Source organism: Hyalella azteca, unplaced genomic scaffold, assembly GCF_000764305.2.
Source record: "Hyalella azteca isolate HAZT.00-mixed unplaced genomic scaffold, Hazt_2.0.2 contig10575, whole genome shotgun sequence".
NCBI lineage: Eukaryota > Metazoa > Arthropoda > Malacostraca > Amphipoda > Hyalellidae > Hyalella > Hyalella azteca.
The window spans coordinates 21,494-42,846 of NW_025940608.1; the positions used below are offsets into that span (position 1 = coordinate 21,494).

A 21,353-nucleotide genomic window follows, 5' to 3' on the forward strand; every position below is an offset into this window, starting at 1 on the left:
GGCAATTTTGTCTGAATTTATATTTTTTGAAAAATTTTTGACGTGCCAGTTCTACAAACTGACATTTGTCAAACAAAACATCTTGTTTAGGGTTTCAAAAACTTTGATGTTTTGCGGCAAGTATTATCGATTCATTACCGTCGTTGTGTGGTGCAAATTCTAAGATGATGATGAATCAAGATACCATTGAATGCTTCTCGTATCTTTATGTTCCTGCACCGTAAATGACACAATAATAGTGTAGCGATCATATCCTGTACAGAGACCCGCAGGTTAAGGCAGACTATATTGTTACTTGTTATGATGCCCTTATTGGTAAGCGAAGCTTACGTATTTGGTACATGATACTGCATCGAAGCTATCCTGCTACACGTACTGTATTTATTGTAACCCGCCCAGCCCTTCATTGTTTTGGTCGCTGCAGAAAAGCACTCATAAGGGTACAGGATGTACTTATAAGTACAGATGTACTTAAAACTACAATAAAGTACAGGATGTACTTAAAAGTACATTAAAGTACAGGATGTACTTAAAAGTACATTAAAGTACAGGATGGAGTTGATGACCGGCAATGAAGCGCGCGAATTTGCTTCACTGAAGCCAAGTTGAAGCTTCCTATCCGACTTACATTCCTAATACAATGACGAATATACTAAGGAACATGTGGCGAAGCATTGTTTACAGACAACAAGTTCTATGTATAGCTTTAGTGTCACGAACTTATTACAACTTGATACGACTTCAACTTTTTCGACCCAATGAATACACGCATAATGCCAATCAATCATTTCTCAGAATCGTAAGAACGGCATATGATATAAATTTCTTCATTTTCTAAAGACTTTAGGATTGTATCGAAGGTTGATACAATACTCGGGTTCTACAGCCTCCATTCCTAACAGATTTAGTTGCGTGCTTTGGGCCCTAGGTGTGGTTGGAATTCGAGCACATTTCCTTTGTATAATTTTGGTCTAGAGAAGTCCGGAGGTATCCGACCTACGAAAATGTAAAAAAATGTCAATGTAATACAAGTTCACATGCTTTCACGGTAATAGTTGCCTTATCACTTGAACCTCGTCGATGTTAATTGCACATATTCCAATTGCTAAACATAAACAATAAGCAATAGTGTTATATAAATAATTTTCGTATGTATTAGGACGAGCAGCTGGACGAACCTACTCTTAATATTTATTACCGTTATTCAAAGAATTTAATGTTCTAACTTTCAAGCATTATTGAGCCAATTATGATTACTGAGTTTAATTTTGGATGGGATTTTAACGTCTTGGTTCAATTAAGAGCAGTGCTGGAAGTTATATATTTTTGCAAAACAACAGTTTTTTTTACAAGTCTTTACAAGTTTGAAATGTTGTGATATGACTTGAAGTAAAATAATCTTGAACTGATTTCTATGTTTCTAATTTTTTAGGATAAATTTTATTGTCTTATTATTAAACAAATAACATTTTCGTTATTTCGCTGTGCTTGAGATCTGTATTTTAGTATATAAAGGAAATTACAAGCAATTTATTTCTAAGATTGAGAATCTAAGATTGTCCACCCCGTGGCTGCGCACTATAGTGTGATGGAGCACAAACTACAAAAGTTTGACTCATGTTTACAATTGTCTTGACTCATGTTTTCAGTTGTTTTGACTCATGTTTACTGCTGCGACAGAATAAAAACAAAATAATGATTCACCAACTCAGTTGGCTTGAGGGAGTATCTCTTCCAGCAATTACCTGTCGTCGAATGACGAGATGCTATGCAGTTCATTTCATTGCAGGAGCGAATAATGAACGTGACAATTGCTACTAATTTGTTTGGAAATAGAGTGCGCATAAAGTAGTGACAAACTGACTGATATTTACGCTTGTAACGTAACCGTACATCTCATAAATCCTGTATGGTCCTCCAAATTTTGTGCAGACAACACTTGTGATGCCATCATTCCTACCTTCCGTCCCTTGTCGTTACTTAATGGTACTCGTATGATGTATTCGATCCCATAAATTGTTTTCCACCGCCAACAACGTGGCGACGAGACTCGTCGATTCTTCGTTTGTACTTCTAGAACTACGGATTTTCTGTTGACCTTGGCCACGTGTAGCCTAGAGCTAGTTGAATATTTTTGCACAGAGACTATTTGTAACAATCGTTGGCTTGTTCATACCCCTGTGATTGACCATTTTCAATTCTTTCAAAAACAGCTTAAATTTCTACTTGGTAGACCTTGCAGAGGAAGTCACTATATAAAGCAAAAAATTAATTTCTTGCAACTCATTAAATAATCAGGAATTCTTATTTGCTGCTCAATTTCAGTTGACATCTTTAACAGTTTGAGATGAGCTCAATTTTAGAATGGACAGTATTATGGCAACTTCATCACCATGTGCTACATGTTAAGATAAAATGCATTTGTATTGGATGTTTAATATTTATGATTCAAAAATAGGTAATGATGTTTGGATGTATGAAATACTTTGATTGCAATTTTGAATTTCCAAATAAGAGGGAATGTTCTCTTCTAAATTATTGCAGTTAATTGTGAAGCTTTAAGAAAGCATTTTACAAGAAAGTTTTCTTAAAAAATCAATGGTTCCAACAATTTCGTGTTCGAATACTTACACATGAAGGTCCCGCACAGCAGCGAGGGACCAGTAGTTCTACTGATTTTAAAAATTTAATAGATGCTTCATTTTAAATTACTTGATCCGAAAAATGAGCGCATCCCGTCTCTGTACTGTTTGAATTTAACAATGAATCCCTGGGTCCAGGTTTGTGTTGCATGTTATTTGCCAATCCCTGTCATGTTATCTTGCTTGCAACGTAAAAATAATAATTCATAAATCATCCATGATCCCTGATGTGTTCGCGTATTACTTAGGAGATCCTCGTGTGTTACTCGTTAGATCGGGTACTTCTGGTATAAAAGAAATGTATTTTAACAAGATATATCAATATTAATTTTATGGCGGGTAAAAAAATGTGTGGCCGCCAATACGAGATCTCCTCTTTGATGTAATTCGATATGATGACACTTAGAATCGTTCAAGCACTTAAAAAAATTTCGAGATAATCATTAATTGTATTGACGTTCAAGCATTATCTGCTGCGGAAGCAATTAGGTGGTACAAACAGATACTTTTGAAATAATGCAACACTTTACCTGCAAAAATGGTAGAACGTTTTAAGCCAGAAATTTAATTGATGTCGATCATATATTTATTTTTAATCTGTAAAGGTTTATTTTGTGTCTTAGGATCTGCGAAAAGACCATAGAGCGCTTCCGCTTGCAGGCTTTTCAATCCGTTCACGAAAGTATCTGAAATGTTTTATTTTGGAAACAATTACAATGTAGATATGTGCATTATGTCCACGCCATGTGATGTAGTCGTGTCCAGTGATGTCGCCAATGTTCATGCACAAGCTGAAGTGATGTCGTTGAACCCTCCTAAGTAAATATGTAGATAACACTAGAGAAATGTTACATGTTTTAACATGTTTTCTGAGAGTCAATTTTCACGAGCGACAATTGAGTGTTATTGAATCAATGTTCTTGTTACTTGAACGCATCTTTCGAGTTGAATTTACGATGTTTTGTTATCTTCGTGTATTTGTGAGAAATTTTGATTGTTTTAAGGCGTGATTTTATGTCCTTGCCATCTTTTTTGTCATTTGTTTTAATTTAAATATGCTCATCAATGTAAAAAACAAATTGTTCCGAGATAAATCATTTTTAATATAAAAAATATTATAACTTAGACTCAAACCTCGCATTTCATGAAACGATGAAAATTGCCACGAAATCATATCCAACGCATTTGAAGCTGTACGGAAATGTAAATATTTTTTTTGCGGATAAATATCTGAGCGCTTTATTTCCGTAAGAGGTATTATAATGCTCCAGCGTTCGTTCGCCCCTGACAAAGAAAGCATTTAATCGCTTATAAATATAAAGTGCCCACTCCTGAGTCTTGCAGGCGTTCAGAAGTATATCGTTGACGCTTTCACTCCGTCTTTCTTTTACCCGAACTTCATAATCTGGAACAAGAAAGTGAATAATGAGATCCGTAACTACGTACAGTTTTGAAGGCTGTGTACTAGAAATATGATAATTGTTAATACGGTTCAAACATTCATAAGTTACAAAGAACGCCTAATTATTTATAAAGTTGACATGAACTTAGGTGCAGCTCCTGCCAATAGGTTTAACCATACATAAGATTTGCGGATTCTGAGTGGATCTGAATTTTAATTTGGAATTCCGGCTTTTCAGAATTTAAACCATCATATTCTAGATCTAGTGATATGGCTGCAGTTAGTTTGAACGAGGCTGTCGCGCTCTGCGGAATTTATTGCTTATAGGTTTTCGTGTTAAGGCAAAATTTAAACATTCGTGGATAGGCAAGCTTTAAACTTTCGTGTTAATTAAGGCTAGATTTAAACTTTCGTGGTAAGGCTTGAAACAGGCAGGTATATGCAATGAAAACTGATGCAGCTATTCTTAATATTTTGAACTCCTCGACCTATTTTTTTATGCTGTTGGTGTTTAGTTTAAACAAATTAATTGTAAAGAAACTGCGAAATTACTGAGCTTGTGAAAATTTTTCGTAACGGCAAGTACCAAGTCAGTGGCCGCGTAGTGACGTGTGTGGAGGTTGACCCGTAGTGACGTGTGTGGAGGTTGGCTTCACAGCAAATAGTTAGGACGAAATGCTGACATAAAACTGGAAGATGGAACGGCATGTAGAGTAGGGCTATCACCTCTACTGGCCCATAATGCTGATGATGTGTGAAGATGCAGGCTGAGAGCTAGACGTACAACCCTTAATTGAAAATATTGATGACGTATTGGATGAATGATTTGGTGTAAGCAGATTAATAATTCCATTAACTCTTTATTGTGTAGCGTGTAATAGTTATTGGTAAGGTTTACTTCTAGTCACCTACTCCCACTCTTGGATGATGAAAATTCTTCATAAGGTGAGCAATTACTTACAAGATTTGATCTGACAGGATTTAAATGAGAAAGCGTTTACAAAGATTTGAAGAAGATAACTAATTTACCAATTAGTTGCCTTCTGACAACATTCTCCAATGAAAAATAAATTTTCTCATACATCCCGCAGATATCGAAAGAAGTTTGGAACGATGATCTCGCCTTTCTCGAAAAGATATGCCTGAATAATTTCGAACAAAAAACACCCAAAAGTTTGACTGAACTGCTAGAGAGCATTCAGCAGAATATGGATACGCGAACAATTACATTCTGCGAAGCTAAGAACGTATTTTCCTTATCAAAAATTATTTCAATCGATTACGAAGAATGTGAAACTATATGCCTCCAGTCATCTGATGTACCAAAAAATAAACACTCCAATTGGTTCCCAAATGGTCCTGGAAAGACAAATTTTCATACGATCATGGAAACCCTGAGCGAAGCCGCTGCCTGGTTGACCCCTGCATTGAAACGATTTCTTCCAGAGGATGAATGTTCAGAGGAAGGATTCGCCGATGAAATGGAGGACATAAGAGCATTGAATGCCTTCATGACGATGCTCGGTGGAATAACTGTTTACGATTTTGTGAGCACCTTGATGGAAGCAAACATTAAATTTCGTCCTAGAGAAGACAAAATTACATCTAGTGCCAGAGAAGAGTTGCTTTTGGTAACGTGGCATTCGTATTTGCAAGTCTTACGTTTAGCGGCCGAGCAATTCGCTAGTAGAGGGATCGTTGATATATTTTACGACGTGATGAAGCACAAGAATTTTAGATATTCGTTGCTGGAATGCCTCGTCCATCATTTTGCCCTCGTCTATAGACTAGGTAACCCGGACACGTGGTCAGACAGAACTTTTCATAATGCAGAGGACCTTTTATTGATCGATCTAGAGCATAGTATGCAGCATGCACTGGATGGAATTCTGCAGCTCAGGCAGGATGAATTTTCGCAGGCGCTGTTTTTAGTTGTTCATATTTTCATGAACATTAAATTTTCAGTATACATTGAACAATAAGGGAATGATTCATTCACATAGTATGTATTTTAATCAGAACTACAATTAGCGAAAATTTCAATGACTCGAAAAAGCACACAATTTTATGATGGTCGTAAATAAATTCTCAATGTATCTTATTTATAAACGTTTTAATAAACATAAACTTAATTTTCTTAATTTTATTATAATTTGTGTCAATAATTATGCTGGAAACCCAGTAGGACCTGCCAGTAAATGGCCGGCTCGCCTGCAAGCTGCTTCGTTGTCGCAGTCTTACCTATCGAAAAGAATTAGTGAGTTCTTAACTCCGTCAGACAATCACTGACTGTTTTGTAGTCAACCTAACAATCATAGAGGAGAAATCGGACGCTACGTGTACCGGACCGAGTTCTGATTGTTCGGCCTCTGGTCAGGACGTGGACCGAACGCGGGGTGGTGGAGCGATGTCCTCGAACATGCTGCGCCAGCCGCTAGAGTTACTCGACTGGCTGTGTCTAAATAGGAGGAACTTTACTTTGGAACTTTACTTTCTTTAAACTATGGAGAAAAAAATATTCAAGGAAACAGCAAGACAAATCTAGGTGGCATTTGCCCATGCATGGGTGCTGATGAATTATTTATTACTGACTTCAGGATCGCAGTGGAATCATAAATCGAGCATTGAGAAACGATCCCGGTTTCACGGGAATTAAACTCGAAGTTGAACCGGCATTTTATTCCACAGCGCGATGCAAAATGTTGCAATTGATGAGTGTTGAAGTATGATTATTTTAGCTGAAAGTGTTAGCTTTATGCAATCGTACATGAACATTATTTCATTTATAACAATGTTCCGAAATACCTACATACATTCGCAGTTGAACTGTCGTTCGGAACGGGAACAACAAACGCTGACAAATTCTTTCCAGAAATTGTTTATTATTGAATTTAATTGCGGCGCGCCTTGAATGTTTCTTGAATGAAAAAGAACCGACCGAACGACCCTGACAAGATCAGTACAAATTATTTTGGTTTTTTAATAGCTGTGCGAAAAATTCATAAATGAATAGGCGCCGCCATAATTAATTCCTGGATAATTAAAAAAAGCTCAATGTAACCTGGCGTAATGCTGATGAGTAACCATTTAATTTTACCCTTTTTTAGCGTAGTTTCTCATTTATGGAAAAAATGCACTATTGTGCTCGCCATGTCCGTCCGTCTGTCTGTCTGTCTGTCTGTCCGTCCGTGACTTCACGTTTTCGTCGACGAGAAAATGCGCTCTCTGTCACTCACTGCAGTGAGTACTGAGTTACATTTTTTAGTTTCGTTGACTACGAAGTGTCCCGGATCATTATAGCCTCTCAATAGTTATTGTAGGTTGAGTTGACATGAGAAATTAGAGTTGTCAGCCGCCTTTCAAATTTGAGCTAAGAGGGCTCAATGTAATCCTACAGATCATTATCCATTATCTTCTGTTAATTTTCGAGATCTTCAAATGAAAAATAATGGCTATTGACCCGAACGTTAGATTATAATTAGCTTATAAATTCCGGATTTTGCTCCAAGTTTGTTGATTTTTTTCCGTGAATTGTTTGTCTCTGGACTTTCCTAGAGATGCTCATGATAGACCGATAAATACCCGACAGCCGGAGTCTCTAACACACCAATTACTTGAAGACACTTGGACTGAACTAATTGTATACAACTTGAAAGTGTGTTTATGTAGGGAAATTAATTACCATCAAGTTTGTGAGTGCGTCAACGAGTTAATATACAAACTGCTTAAATTATTAAAATTTGCTTGAAGTTATATGTAGTATAAGAAACGAAAACGCGGTACAACTTAGAAATTTTTGGACACTGCTTCACAAAAATTGGTCGGAAAATTTGATGTAGGCTGTAGACCAATGATTACCTAAATGTAAGCTTACCATTACCAGTCCGCTAGGGCATTCCCAAGGGTACGAGGATACTTTCAAAGTTCGAGCGAAATTTTTTAATTGTGCAAAACTAAAGGGTATTATTTGCTTTCAAATAAAAGATAATCTGACAACGCTTTGAAACAGTGATCAAACGCCATCCACCTGGTCGCAGCAGCTCATTATCAAAGTCAAGCAATAGATTTATTCACGCCGATGGTGATGTGCACATTGATGGAAATAAAATACCAAAAACACTTTCTTTTCAATATGAATATTTATTATTAATCGCCTAATCGGTTAGTACCGGGTAAATGTAGATTTTAAAGCTGAATGGTTATTGATTAAAAATGAAAAATGGAGTAACTGACAGAGACATATTTCCGGCTAAACTGATAAAAAAAGTTTTGCCTCTTTACCTTGTTTATTTTGTAAGTGAAAAATGGCATCACATTACATTATGATTCTTTAGTCTCTTCAACTTTATTTTCACGTAGCCGTTAACTGCCCCGGACTAAACTTTCCATCGTTTAGTTTAAACTTTCCATCGGCGCGTTTTAATAGATTCTTTAATGTCCTGAAGAGAGGCTAGTGACCAAGTGAATGGCTCCAACTGTGTCAAAACTACATTGTTGTGTGATCTTGTGTATATACAAGTACTTAAACATCTTACAATTACCACCAGTCTTGCTACATGTGATGTCGGCTAAACAGCTCTTCCAGCCTCAGCCTGCACTAAGTTTGTGTTGTCCAAAATTGTGTGGCGTGCAGATATTGGGTTCGTCAAAACGTCTGTGTCATTCTTATAAACTATGCGGTCATTTGCTGTTGTTTGGGTAAAGTGTAATAAAATAATACTTTATGACCACGGTAGGGCCTTGCAAATCAAGTCACAATTACTATCGTGACAAACAATAAATAAATTAGATACAATTATTTATGTCCTGGAAGTGCTGACTTCTTCTCCCGAAAGCATGTCTAGTTCAATTTATTCTGCTCTGTAAATATTATACAAATTTTGAGACGTTCTCGTGATATTTTTCATTTCTTGTTCACTGATGATCAAAAATTGGAAGATTCGTCGTTGCAATTAGGAAATTGACATTTATTGATAGAATCGAGCACCTGTCTTTATTGCGCATTATTGTTTATTCCCAAGAATTTATTTTCCATCGTCAGAGCAAGTAGAGTTTCAGCATTCTAGATCTAGAAGAACATTCAACAAAATTTGCAACATACATTTCTAATTATTTGATTTATGCGACGATCTCCATACTAGTCTCCATACTAGTATGCTGCATGGCCTATCTTTTAAACCTAATTAAGTAACGTTACGTCACTAATGCGTCGTGAAGTGTCCATACCTGAACATCTATTAACTTGCCAGGTACTCCCTCGATAAAAGTAATATTCGTTTATTAGATTTTATCGTTGGTTTCATTTAAATCCTGCTAAGCTTGAAATTTTTCGAGCTCTCCTGGACGCTACAAATAAATAATAAATTCTAGTTTTTAGTTCATAACCGACGCGAGGTGACGAAGAAACATGAAATCCAAAGCGGTAAGCATTTTTCTAGTTTCATTGTATCCAGTTTCAGTAGATATCTTTTATTAGCGTTGATCTGCAGGAACAATTAAGTTATAGTGATACGTTCCTTTATTTTATTCCCCCTTAATGAGGAATGTCCCAAAAATCAAGTGGATTCTGTTCAGTAATGTAATTATTTATTATCGCATGTAATTTGATACTCATAACACGGTATGAAGATACATGGTGTAATGCATCTACAAACCTAGCTGAAAAAATATATGTGTTGAATATTTGAGAATTATGTTCCTATTGAACACTTCTTTTGCTCCAACTTAACGATGAAATGTCTTGTTCCAGCTGTTCATGTACACAGATGCTGTTTGGAAAAATGATCGCTGGACTCTGTTGACTTACTACGATGTCGGCCCCATGAAAATCACGTGCCGCGGCAGGCACAGTCTCTTGGCTCATCTCAGGCGTGGATGTCTGCCCGGTGCAAAGTTCTTCTGGACACATTTAATGCCAAAGGGTGGAAATAATTATTTGGTAGATTTCAAGAACCTGACAGTGCAGGAATCCACACGAGGATCGGCAATATTCGTACCTAATCATTTGTACGGAGTCCTTGTACCAAGCGAGTATAATCATATGATTCTGATGTCAGGTAATAGGATTCTACAGTCTTACGAAGCCAGTCTATTGCGTCCAAAATTTTTCTGTGGGCCTGAGCTAGAAAAATGCAGCGATGAAATATCGTTCGATTTCAAGAAGGTCATTGCATTTACAATGACGATCGGTGTCATGAATATTCCTAAATTGATAAAAATTGTGAAGAAAAAGAAACTGCATTTCAGACCGAACAAACACGATGTTTCTTCTTCAGATGCGACACTTTTGATGACTCAAACCTGGCGCGCATACGTACAAATTATAAAATTCCTACTTTTTGAGATAGAACGCTCTTGCCCTTCTTTATGCGCCACTTCAGTTGTTCTGGATCCTCCTCAACGCCAGAATCTGATCTATCTTCTGTACCAGCACTTCAGTTTGGTATACAGGATGTGCCCCTCACCTAGAGGTAATGAGCTTGAAAACCATCTGAAGAACGCACGCCGACTCTTGGTGCGAGAAGTCGTCACTACGGTCCAGACTCGAATGGGTGTCACTTGCCTTAATATGGATTGTTTTACCTTAGCTTTCTTCATATTTAATATAACTTTTAACTCCATTTATTGTTCTATATGTGTGAAAGAACCGACGACATAAAAGTCCCTAGTGATGCCCAAATCGATGCCCCTAGTTGCTATCGATGCTGTTTATTTGCAGGACAGTCACATCGCTGAAACGTGTAATTTCGGTTATTTTAATAGGAATAACGTTATAATTGTCACGTTGGTATTACAGAGGAGCGTGTTTTAGATATCATAACCTGGTTTACTTTTACTATTCATTAACGTTTTAATATTCACTAAACCGACTTTGCAAAGGCTCTTAATTATCTTGTATACATTGTAGATGTTAAACCTTGCTAATGAATGCGTGTGGGAGCGTGGATTTGATTCCTTATGTGCTTAAAATGATAGACGAATCTATGCTGTCCCCGAGGCTCATTCTATCATCGTCCTAAATTTTACTGCCATAATCATTTTCTGCACTTCTTTACATGCATATCCGGAGTGTCTGATTTTACGTAAAACAACGCGTTTTTATCGTGAGCGCAGCGTTTAGGATTTCTGTGCGATAAACACCGAAGTTAGACTCCCAAAAGCATGTGGTAAAGCTCGTCATTCGCCAAGGCGAGATAAGAAAAATCTCATCGCCTCTCTGCGTTTCCTTTATCTTATCCTCTTCAAATCAATCTTCTTAGGTTACGCTGGAAGTCTACTATTTTTTTTTTGGTTTTCATTTCCCATCTTTATTTCACTCGTTTGCTTTATTCCGAGGTCGCACTAAAAGGCGGCAAAAATTTCGTTAAAATTTTAATAGTTTCTTGCTATGATAAATCACGTACTATAAGTGTCCCTCTTTTGTTCATTCAAAGCGTGCAACTTGGGATTAGGTTCGGCAGTTTGAAGCCACAAGCTTTATGCCAATGTGATCTGCGCTCACGCACAAGAAATTGTCGGAAAGAAAAATCATGATCCACTCCTTCAGGAAGTTGATTTCAATATGAAAATCGAGTATTGTGCCAATGTACACAGTTCGAGAAATAAAACTGATAAACGGTCGTACTGGTGTTTTGGCGCCAGCCGATCCGTGAAAATGGATCGAATTGCTTTATCTATTAGATTTAATTGATAAAGTAGTTCGGCCGAAATTTGCAGTGACCAAGAAATTCCTTCTAATTTATTAAACAGATTTTAACGAAACTTTGAGTATACAAACTTAATCTCTCAACGGTGTTGTTTAGCTCGTGATATTTTTTTTCGATTTTGCCGTCGTTTGAGAGTTATACGGCGGCTATACGTACCTATACGGACGGCTCTTTGTCCATGCAAATTTAAAAATCGGCCTCAGAAATGTCGGTTGTTTCTCGGTGTATCCGTATAACTCGCGAACGAAGACAAAATCGAAAAAATTGTCCCGAGCTAAAAATCACCGTTGGGAGGTTAGGTTTGTATATTTAAGGTTTCATTCAAATCTGTTCAGTAGTTTAGAAAAAATTTCTTGGCCACTGCAAATTTCGCCCGAATTGCCGTATAACTCACGAATGAAGGTGAAATGGAAAAAAAACTTTCATGAGCTCAACATCCCCGTTAGGTCCTGATGAATACGTGTACTAAGTTTCATTTGCCTACGTACTACATTCATTTGTTAGTGAGATATTCCTTGGTCACTGAATTTGGCGATTGTCCGTCAGACCGGCCGCGAGACCGGCCGCGAGTCTTACGCCCGAGACCTTATATTTGTAATAGAAGTTTTCTGATAATCAGCTCCTTCACAGGTTCATATTCCTATGTGTTAAGGGAACAAAAATTTACATGTAAAGTTCGACAAAAATGATCAATAAATAACATAGAAACGGAAAAACCGACACAGTTGGACCTATATACTGAAAATTTCTTTGGTATTACATTTATTATATTTTTGATACGTTTGTGATTCGGGCAACCAATTGATCTTAATGTCAGTTTCATTCTGAAGATATTATGGGTGTCCATTTCAACCTAAATTGCAGTTGAAGAAGAGATGATAGGAGGGATGCTGGAAAAGAAAGAGGGGAAGTTATATTCAATTGCAATATTGATTTTAATCGCATATAATAAACTCAGTAGATGATGTTCATTGGCTGGATTAATTATTTTACTTAAACTGAGATAAATGCTTTCGCAAAACATTAAATAAACAAGGTTTCTTAATTAATTTCTTCAATTCGATCAATTAATTGATCGAGCTGGGAATGACAGTTTATTTAATCGACTTGGTAATACAAGGCAATCCACGTAGAAAAAAGTACGTTACCAACAGCCCAATCAAAGTGTTGGCGGATGACCAAGTTCATGATCAGCCCTGAGATCAAGACAAATGGTAGACGCGTGCGGCAAACGGGCTTTGGTGTTGCTACGTGTATGTACTCCTACTAAATTATACTCTTGATTGTTGCCTAACTGGCGGCATACACAGAATTGTATGATTGGAATTTTTTTGCAGTTGATTGTTGAATAGGGTATTTTGAGCTTGTGAATTAGATTTCTTAGATGGTCTAGTCCTGGTGGGGGCGATCCATCAAAATACAGAGCCGTGAGTCGGTGGCCTGATCGAGATGCTCTACCAAGAAATCTGTCGCTAACGAGTGCATGGACTTTGTACCCAATAATAACACGTGTGGGAGATCTAACCAATGTGTCTTCACTAATGATTGAACCAGCTTCGGTTGAATCATAAGGTTTATTTGCATCTCTGGTTGAAATCGAAGGTTTATTTACCCAATCGTGTCATTCTACCTTATCAGCAGCTCATTCGACTTTATGAAGACTGCTTTCAATCCAATATGTGGCATATTATGATTTTACCGAGTGGAGGAAGAATAATGTATAATGAAAGGTTAAATTTGATTGTTGTGCGGGAAGACTGGCACGGCGGGTGGTGAGGGCCGGTGTCCAAATTAATGTATGACCACCCGTATCTTTGCAATTGTAAGATTGATTAATTTCCAGAATATTTTAATTGATAATTTTTTGCTTGAAACTAATCTTAGTAGTTTTTTTAATATATTAAATTGAACGAGTTATAGACATAGGTTTATGGATTGAAGTTCTATTTGTCGCAACTACCTGAACAATACATCATGGAGCCATCAGCGGTGAGTTAGTTCAGTTTTTTTTTTAGATTTTAGAAACTGTTCTGTGTATAATTGTATAATGTATAGGAATAATGCAGCTAGTTTATTCATCTAGGAACACTTGAGTTCCTTCTCGCTGCAGTCTTCGGTTTACAATTCGAATATACTATTCTTCTGATGGAAAAGTTTGTTTCATAGCTTTTTAAATTCGTGTTGAGCACGGTCCTTGGTTTTTGGTTATAGCTTCTTTGGGGAATGAGTACAGCACGAACGAGATTTCCATATTTATACATACGTCAATGTTCCTATAGTTCTTCTGCGTCTCTTTACAAATTGTATAACCTAGCTAGACTGCATTTATTTTCTAAACGTAAGCTTGGTTTAAATGCAACTCGTACAAAGTTAGTCGAGCATCATTTCTCCACAATCTAAACGGAGTGGAATCTGAAGAACGTTCTGACAGTTGAACTATTCCCTATTCGACAGTTTTATTATCGAACTATTAAGGTATAATACGACAAAAAAAATAAATTTATTCCTTGTAGAATAGATCCATGCAGTTAAACTTTAAAATAACTTGTATTGAATTGAAGCCAGGAGTTGCAATACAGGACCTCTTTGCTGGACATCCACGTCAGAATACCTGTCCAGGGCCTATACTTTCAAAATTCGCTAAGTGAACGTCAGTACTTATGCTCTATTTTCTTGTCTACGATTGGTAAATTTTGCTTGAAAGGCCGTCAATGATTGGCTGATGAACTTACGATCTCTTAACTTTTTTTTGAAAGTATGGGCCCAGGTTTGGTGTTCATAGGTCTGGTGTAGAATTATAGTTTTTTCATATTCCTTCAATTTTTTAACCGAATTTTCGACACTTGTGAAGTTTATTAAATTTGTTGATGAAATGATGTATGGTCAGAACAGAAAATACAAATTTTCTAAGCATTTTAGTTAGCTTATAATGACCTTTTTCGCCGTCCACAGATTTCTAGGTACACTGAAGAAGCTATGGTCGTGGATCGCAAAGTACTGGAGGGGCTCAATAGCAGAGGTCCCCTCGTGTGTTCTTATAACGACAAGAATAGCCTCATTTCATACTTCTCTTCAAGTTGCTTGCCGACGGCCATGAAGAAAAGTATGATGCTGCAATCGTCTGGGATAGACCTGACGGCGGCAAAAGTAGACTTTCTAAATTATAAAATGGAGCCTCGTGGAACTAACACGGTATTTTACCTCAGCGATTTAATTACCCCTGGTGCGGTTGGAGGAAGTTACCATTCCCATGTCATAGAGTGTACAAATCGTCTGTTTTGTACATTGGCCTATCTCGTTCCTGGTTACGCGGCCAACAAGCCAGCTCTGACTAAGCTTAAAGCTGCCATGAAGTTTCAAAAAGTGTGTTCTTTCGTCGTAAACCTTAGTGTCGTTAATATTTCGAAGTTTTTAAAAGTAATTAAAGACACGAAAATGATCTTCAGGTCTGATGATGAACACGTGGACCCAGCTGACAAAAAGCTATTGGTGACAGCGTCATGGGTAACATTCACGCAGATATTAAGTTTCTTGATGCAAGAAATAGAGCGATCGTGCCCTTTCGTTGACGCAGCTGCAGTGGTTCTGAACCAACATGAACGGGCAATTATTATGAGACTAGTGTACCAACATTTCTCATTGGTTTACAGATTATGTGAAGCCAGTGAAGGGTTGGAGCAACGTTTAAATGAAGCACGGATGCTTCTTATGGAAGATCTGGAAACTGTTGTCAGGTCCAGGATGTCATTTGAATGCGTCAACCTTGGTACACCTTACTTAGTTGTTTTTATACTTGTTATGACTTATAATGCTATCTTCTTCAGTTTTAATGTAGCCGACGAAGAAGAGCGTCGACCTTAATCTTCAGTATAATTTTATTCGTAGCTTTTTTATAATTTTGTTTGGAGAGTGGCTTTTATTAACCATTTGACAATTAGATTTTGCCCCGCTGAACTGTAAATGACTATTGGCTACTGCTTCGGTTTCGTGTAGCTCAAAATGTCGGCATCTTCCATACTTATTTTCCACATCAAGCGACTTTGACATTTCTTAACCATATTTTAAAAGTAATGATGAACGGGCTTAATTGAACTTGCCAGTTTCAGGGTGACCTCGCTTTACCAACATTATTTCAGTGAAGGCTGTTGATTTTATATATATTACTATTATAGGCGAATGTTGCTCGTTAGTTGTTAGTCTGTTTAGAATTGTTTAATAATTCAGTATATTTCTGTTGTTAGCCTCGCAGATTTCTGCGAGTCCTTATCATACAATTAGAGAACAACTCCTGGGTCGTTCTTCTGTCCAATTCGATATTTTAGAGATTGTTGAGTTTTACGAATCTTACAAAGTTTAGTATAAGTTTCTTTCCAGGTGATGTATGAAGGCAATTAATTAAATAGACAGAGAACGTGACGTCGATGTTTCTTTATTCCTAACGAATCGGTGATGCTTGGCTTTTAAGGACTCGAATTATGATGTAATTTTCAGCTGATCTTCTCTCTGCCTTGCATACTAATACTTCAACTCGAAGTCTTGTTGAGGACACGTCGGCCATCACTTCTACGCAACCCATGGGAGTTCGTAGTTCGAAAGGTTGGCAAGTTATTTTCAAGTTTTGATTTTCCTGCGATTTGTACCATGCCATCTTTACCAATCTTTACCACCGTACAATTTCCCCCTCTCCATTTCAATTGTCGGACAATGATTTATGTAAACTCTTCGAAGCTACGAAGCATTACATGCGGTCCTGACAGTGTTTCAGCCACAGTCTACATGGCTTCTACGCAATGAATTTCTGGGATAATTTGATGTGGGTTTACTTGACTTCGTTAATGTTATGGTGGCTTATGATTTGAACTTCATTGTTCTCGCCTTAGTTTTAGATGTGAAAGGGTCTTAAAGTTGCAAGTTCCATGGATCGTTCCCACATAGCGGTTAGAGCCACTATGCAGTTCAATCGAATACGAGATGTAGTGAGATTAGATGCCCAAAAGTGAATGAAATGCTCGAATTTTTTCTATTACATTTTTACGGAGCGACTGTAAATTATCAAATTTTGAATTTAGTCAATTCGTCATTCATGCCATCGCATTGCGATTGTCATTCTTGCTTGTAGCATTGCAAGTGGATGAAGACAAGAACGTTTTGCGCAAGCAGACTCCAGTCATCATTATACAGTACTTGTCACTTCATTGAAAAACCGTTCAATTTTGTCATTTCGTTGGAAGAGATGACGAACTCTTCAGAAATTTAAGCTAAAAATTACCATATTTAATTCCTAAATAATTTAATCCTGTAGAGATCGAATAGCGGATATATTACATAAATTGATATTCTGAATGCATGAATTGCTGGGCCCAAGACTACAAGCATTCGAAGCTGTCGTCACATCCGTAAATAAATAATGCACTTGAGAACCGAATAAGCATTGAATGAAGGAGCGAGGGGCTGGACTGTTGAAGTGAAAATAGGCAGATTACATGGACGCGATGGTTAAAGGAAGTAGTAAGTGAACGAAATGGCTGCAACAGGACAGAACTCATTCCGTTTAAAAACCGCAACTTGCCATAATGATAAGCGGGGTCATTAAAAGAAAATTTCACAATATAATATATGAAATTATCTATTACATAGTGCTGCCAGCTTTCATTGGGCTATGTAGGCCTGTCGTCGATATTAAACCCCAAGTTAATTTCTATGATAAACCGACCTTCAATAAGTAAGCAAGACTCTTTTATTTAAATAACATAAGTATTTAAATGAGAGCCCCCACCCTGACTATAATTATCGATAAAAGCCGCAATTTATCAGTAAAACTGACAAATTCATTGGTCTGGGCAAGTTTGGGGGTTCTTATAATTATTATTCTGATTTATTATTCTACCAAATGTGTAGTGAGTGTAGTAATTAACCTAGAATGAATATAATATTAATTCTAGGTTAATTAAAAAATTATGAAAACTGTTGTTTATTATTTAGTAGTTTGGAGCTAAATGAAATGGATAGCATTATATTGAACATGAATTTAGTCAATGATAAATGCTAAATTTGCCGGTTGGCGCATTTGGACTCACTACACACTTAGTAGTAAAATAAATCAACGAAATAATAATTATAATAACCCCCAAACTTGCCCAGACCAATGAATTTTAAAGTTTTATTGATAAATTGCTGCTTTTATCGTAATAATGATTCGTAATGCACAATATTCACGTCTGAAAACTTGAGGTGATGAGTGGACACAGATTTCACATTCGAATTCTGGTAAAATCTGTAATTCCGACCTCATTACCCTTCCGTATCCAGCAAGCGTTTACCCTTCCGTATCACTATTACATTCACGACCAAACGTCAGTAAAGTTCCATTACCAGCCTTAGGGTGGTGGGGTGCTGTGAATACTCAGAAGACACTGAAAACGTGAGAAGAAAGTGTGGAAAGCTTTATATGACGGACTTGAGTTAGCATACTCATGGCAGTAACGCTACTGGCCTCTGGCATTAAGTGGTCAGCGTGCACGGTAAATGGACATGACATTCATCGCGGCATGTTATTGTTAATACGAAACTGTTCCCAGTGTTCAAATTAGGAATGAATCGTGTGATGTAAGTTTTATTTTCAGGTTTTTAGTGCGGTGAGAACGAATTCGGTGCAAGTGAAATGCAGATGATGAATTTGTTGGTAATAATTTTGGGCTGCTGAAATATTCAAATTTTCTGAGATTCGTGCATGAATTTTCTACTTCTATGATTGTAAAACTAGAAGCATGCCTTTAAAACAAATATTGTCCTGACCTTCTTTCTCCTTGCACCGTATATCTTTGAGTAGTGTTTTCATAATTTGAGAAGAGCCTAATGTTCGAAACGATTTACTGGTTTTGTTTCTCTCCTGCGTGATTGGAATTGAATCATCTGGTACGTCTATATCACCAAACTAATTTAATTGTCACGTCAAACCTGCGTCACGCGAACGAGCAGCCTTCTGGTATGTTGAAATAAGTATTAGGCCTAGCTGCATCGATGTGTTGCAACAAACTCGTAACTTTGACCAACTGTTAGGCTCAAGTTACTGCCGTCGCCCAGAACGGGTTTAGGTCTAGCGCTGTGAATACTGCTGATCTTGACTTCGAACTGCAGGCGATTCCAAATTTGGTTATTACATACCAAGTGGTCTATATAAAGTAAATAAAGTTCTCATCATTATATTTCCAACTTTCTTCAAATTTGAACTGTAGCATTCACTATTCAAGTACTAAATTAAGTTTCCCCGAGATTTCAGGCCTCCAGCTGCATTGGTTACTGTCTGGACCACACAATCAGAAGAGTAGGCAGTCAGCCCGCACGCGACAAATGTACCTCTAAGTTTATCAAGACTTTATGTTGCAAATTTTGATGATTTTCAGACTGCAATAATTTCCTTGCAGATGAAGATATGGACTTGTAACTTTGAACTAATCTTTTTCTTTGAACAGGATAAAATGCAGAGCCTCTGCTCTAATGGTAACATTTACCTAGTTCAAAGCTAATAGCTGCAAAATAGTCAGCCCGAATTTCATGATGAAGATCGTTATCTAAGAATAAACTAGTATTGCCACGCAAAAGTTGTAAATTTGGCTCGTACAGAATATGACCTAATTTGATCTGATTTAATAAGTATCTAAGAAATGCAACGCAAGAAAAAAATGTACATCTTGTGGAGCATAATTTTCTTTCAGACGATACTATTCACCAGCGATCCAGGCCGTGTATTTTTACTGATTGAATTGGAACTTTGGTGACATACGCAATTTGCGCTGAACCTGCCTAACTTGAAAAGACATCGTAGGACGAATACGGGGCATGGATAGTTGGGAATCTCGCTGTAATATGTCCAGCTCCAGCATGAAGATAGGTCAGCAGTTCAACTCCATAACCTTATGGGCAAGGAAATTATTGCACTGTGAATATTGGTCAATATTTGTTGCAAGGAGTCACGACAAATTGCAGGGTGATTCATGAACTTCCTGTTTTGCAATTCGCGCCAAGCAGCCAGATGTTGCAGAAAAAGGGCGGGAAACCGATTGCCTTTCATTTGAGAGGCAAGGTCGTGAAGTTTTGTGTCCCGCCTATTTAGTTGCCACTATGCATTGGACAAGTGAATAGCGTGCGTTTGATGTCGCGGCGTACTTTTCTAACGGCCGTTCCACTATCGCTCTTCGACGAGCATTCCGTATTCGTTCTTCAGGTCGGGTTCCTGATCGGAAATAGATTGTTACGTGGGTTTCCACGAATTGCTTTCATGTGATTTTTTTGGAGTTATCATTAATCAATTGTCTACAATGACTGACCAATGACCTTGCCTCATTTGAAGAACAACGTACGCCAAACCATCGTCAACATACCCGTCAATATGCTTCAGCGAGTTGAAGTGAACTTCAAAAATTTACTAACTGAATGCATTGACAATGGGGGCCGTCATTTTTCGATGTAATCTTTGAAACCGAGTGATACAATAACTCGGATAATGCTTTGTTCAATAAAATGTATATTATAATATCTATAGGAGTTTTTTTTTTTTTTGAACTTTCAAATCATGAAGTTTTCGTGAATCGCCCGCTGGGGTACACTTCGTGCAGGCTTGTTTGACCAGATTTTAAACAAGTAATGTTACAGTTAATTGGATCATCACAAAACGTTTTCAAAACGATCAGCACTGCCGCATCTTACTGAACGTTCTGATGCATTAGCCTCAATGATTTGAGATCCCACAATGGCATTTTGTTTGATGTTGCGTGCGCGCGGACTGACTAAACTCTTCAAACAAGGAGTCTAGAAAAATCTACGTCTACCATATATCCGCAACTATTGCAACTAGAGGCCCTAAATCTCGGGAAACCTAATTTAGCACTTAATTAGTGCTACAGTTGAAACTTGAAGAAAAGACATGATGTAGGAAAATTTTGACCACTTGACATAGAATAACAAAATTTAGTATTCTCAATTTTAAGTTCAAACGAAATTTACCTGCGTTCATATAAGCTCTCTTCACGATTTTACTCTAATGGTTGGCCGGAACTAAACTACCCCACCAAAATTTAGTGTGCGCGACCTTGCATTAGGACCGCCTATAGGATACGGGGAGCACGTAAACCAGCTTTTTTATGTCCGCTTCGGCTCAGGGTTCGAAGGGCAGCATCTGGGCAGCTGGCTAGCTCGGTACGACTCGGCTCGGCCAACGCTCGTCATACTCTTTTAAGGTACGCACACAGTGAAAGCAGGTTGCCAGCATGCTGGTTACCTGCTCAGGTTGGCGCCTGAAACCATAGAATATACAGAAGCCTATTCGTACAGGTTTTCACTGTGAACACTTAACATTATTATCCTATGTTCATTCTTGTGGCAGGTTGGAGCAGGTTGCCCGCGCGGGCAAACCTGCTTCAGGATTTGGGGATAGACACCGATAACCCCTTCCGACGAGCCCATGCAGCCACATCGGAGGAGTGGGAGGTGAGGACTGCAGACGCGTCGGCGATCTGCACTATCGCTCTTCGACGAGCATTCCGTACTCGTTTCCGTATTTGTTCTTCATGTCGAGTTCCGGATCGGAATTAGATTGTTACGTGG

At 37.7% G+C, this 21,353-nt stretch overlaps 3 protein-coding genes across 4 annotated transcripts; all 3 read left to right on the forward strand.

Moving 5' to 3' along the window:
* The first annotated feature begins 4,357 nt into the window (after nt 1-4,357).
* LOC108664635 lies at nt 4,358-6,170 on the forward strand. Its single transcript, XM_018151259.2, has 2 exons — nt 4,358-4,989; nt 5,136-6,170. The coding sequence occupies exons 1-2, from the start codon at nt 4,969-4,971 to the stop codon at nt 6,024-6,026; spliced, it is 912 nt and encodes a 303-aa protein (XP_018006748.1). The 5' UTR covers nt 4,358-4,968; the 3' UTR covers nt 6,027-6,170.
* Nucleotides 6,171-8,495: 2,325 nt separating this feature from the next.
* LOC108664634 lies at nt 8,496-11,257 on the forward strand. The gene is made up of 3 exons (XM_018151258.2): nt 8,496-8,562; nt 9,294-9,466; nt 9,794-11,257. Exons 2-3 carry the CDS (start codon nt 9,452-9,454, stop codon nt 10,700-10,702), a joined length of 924 nt encoding a protein of 307 aa, XP_018006747.1. The 5' UTR covers nt 8,496-8,562; nt 9,294-9,451; the 3' UTR covers nt 10,703-11,257.
* Nucleotides 11,258-12,944: 1,687 nt separating this feature from the next.
* Nucleotides 12,945-16,166, forward strand: LOC108664629. 2 transcript variants are annotated; one of them, XM_018151252.2, is made up of 2 exons: nt 12,945-13,003; nt 14,703-16,166. In XM_018151252.2, the coding sequence occupies exons 1-2, from the start codon at nt 12,962-12,964 to the stop codon at nt 15,609-15,611; spliced, it is 951 nt and encodes a 316-aa protein (XP_018006741.1). In that variant the 5' UTR covers nt 12,945-12,961; the 3' UTR covers nt 15,612-16,166. The 2 variants fall into 2 exon arrangements, with proteins under 2 accessions (XP_018006741.1, XP_018006742.1); XM_018151253.2 differs by lacking the exon at nt 12,945-13,003 and adding an exon at nt 13,398-13,739.
* The last annotated feature ends 5,187 nt before the right edge of the window (nt 16,167-21,353 follow it).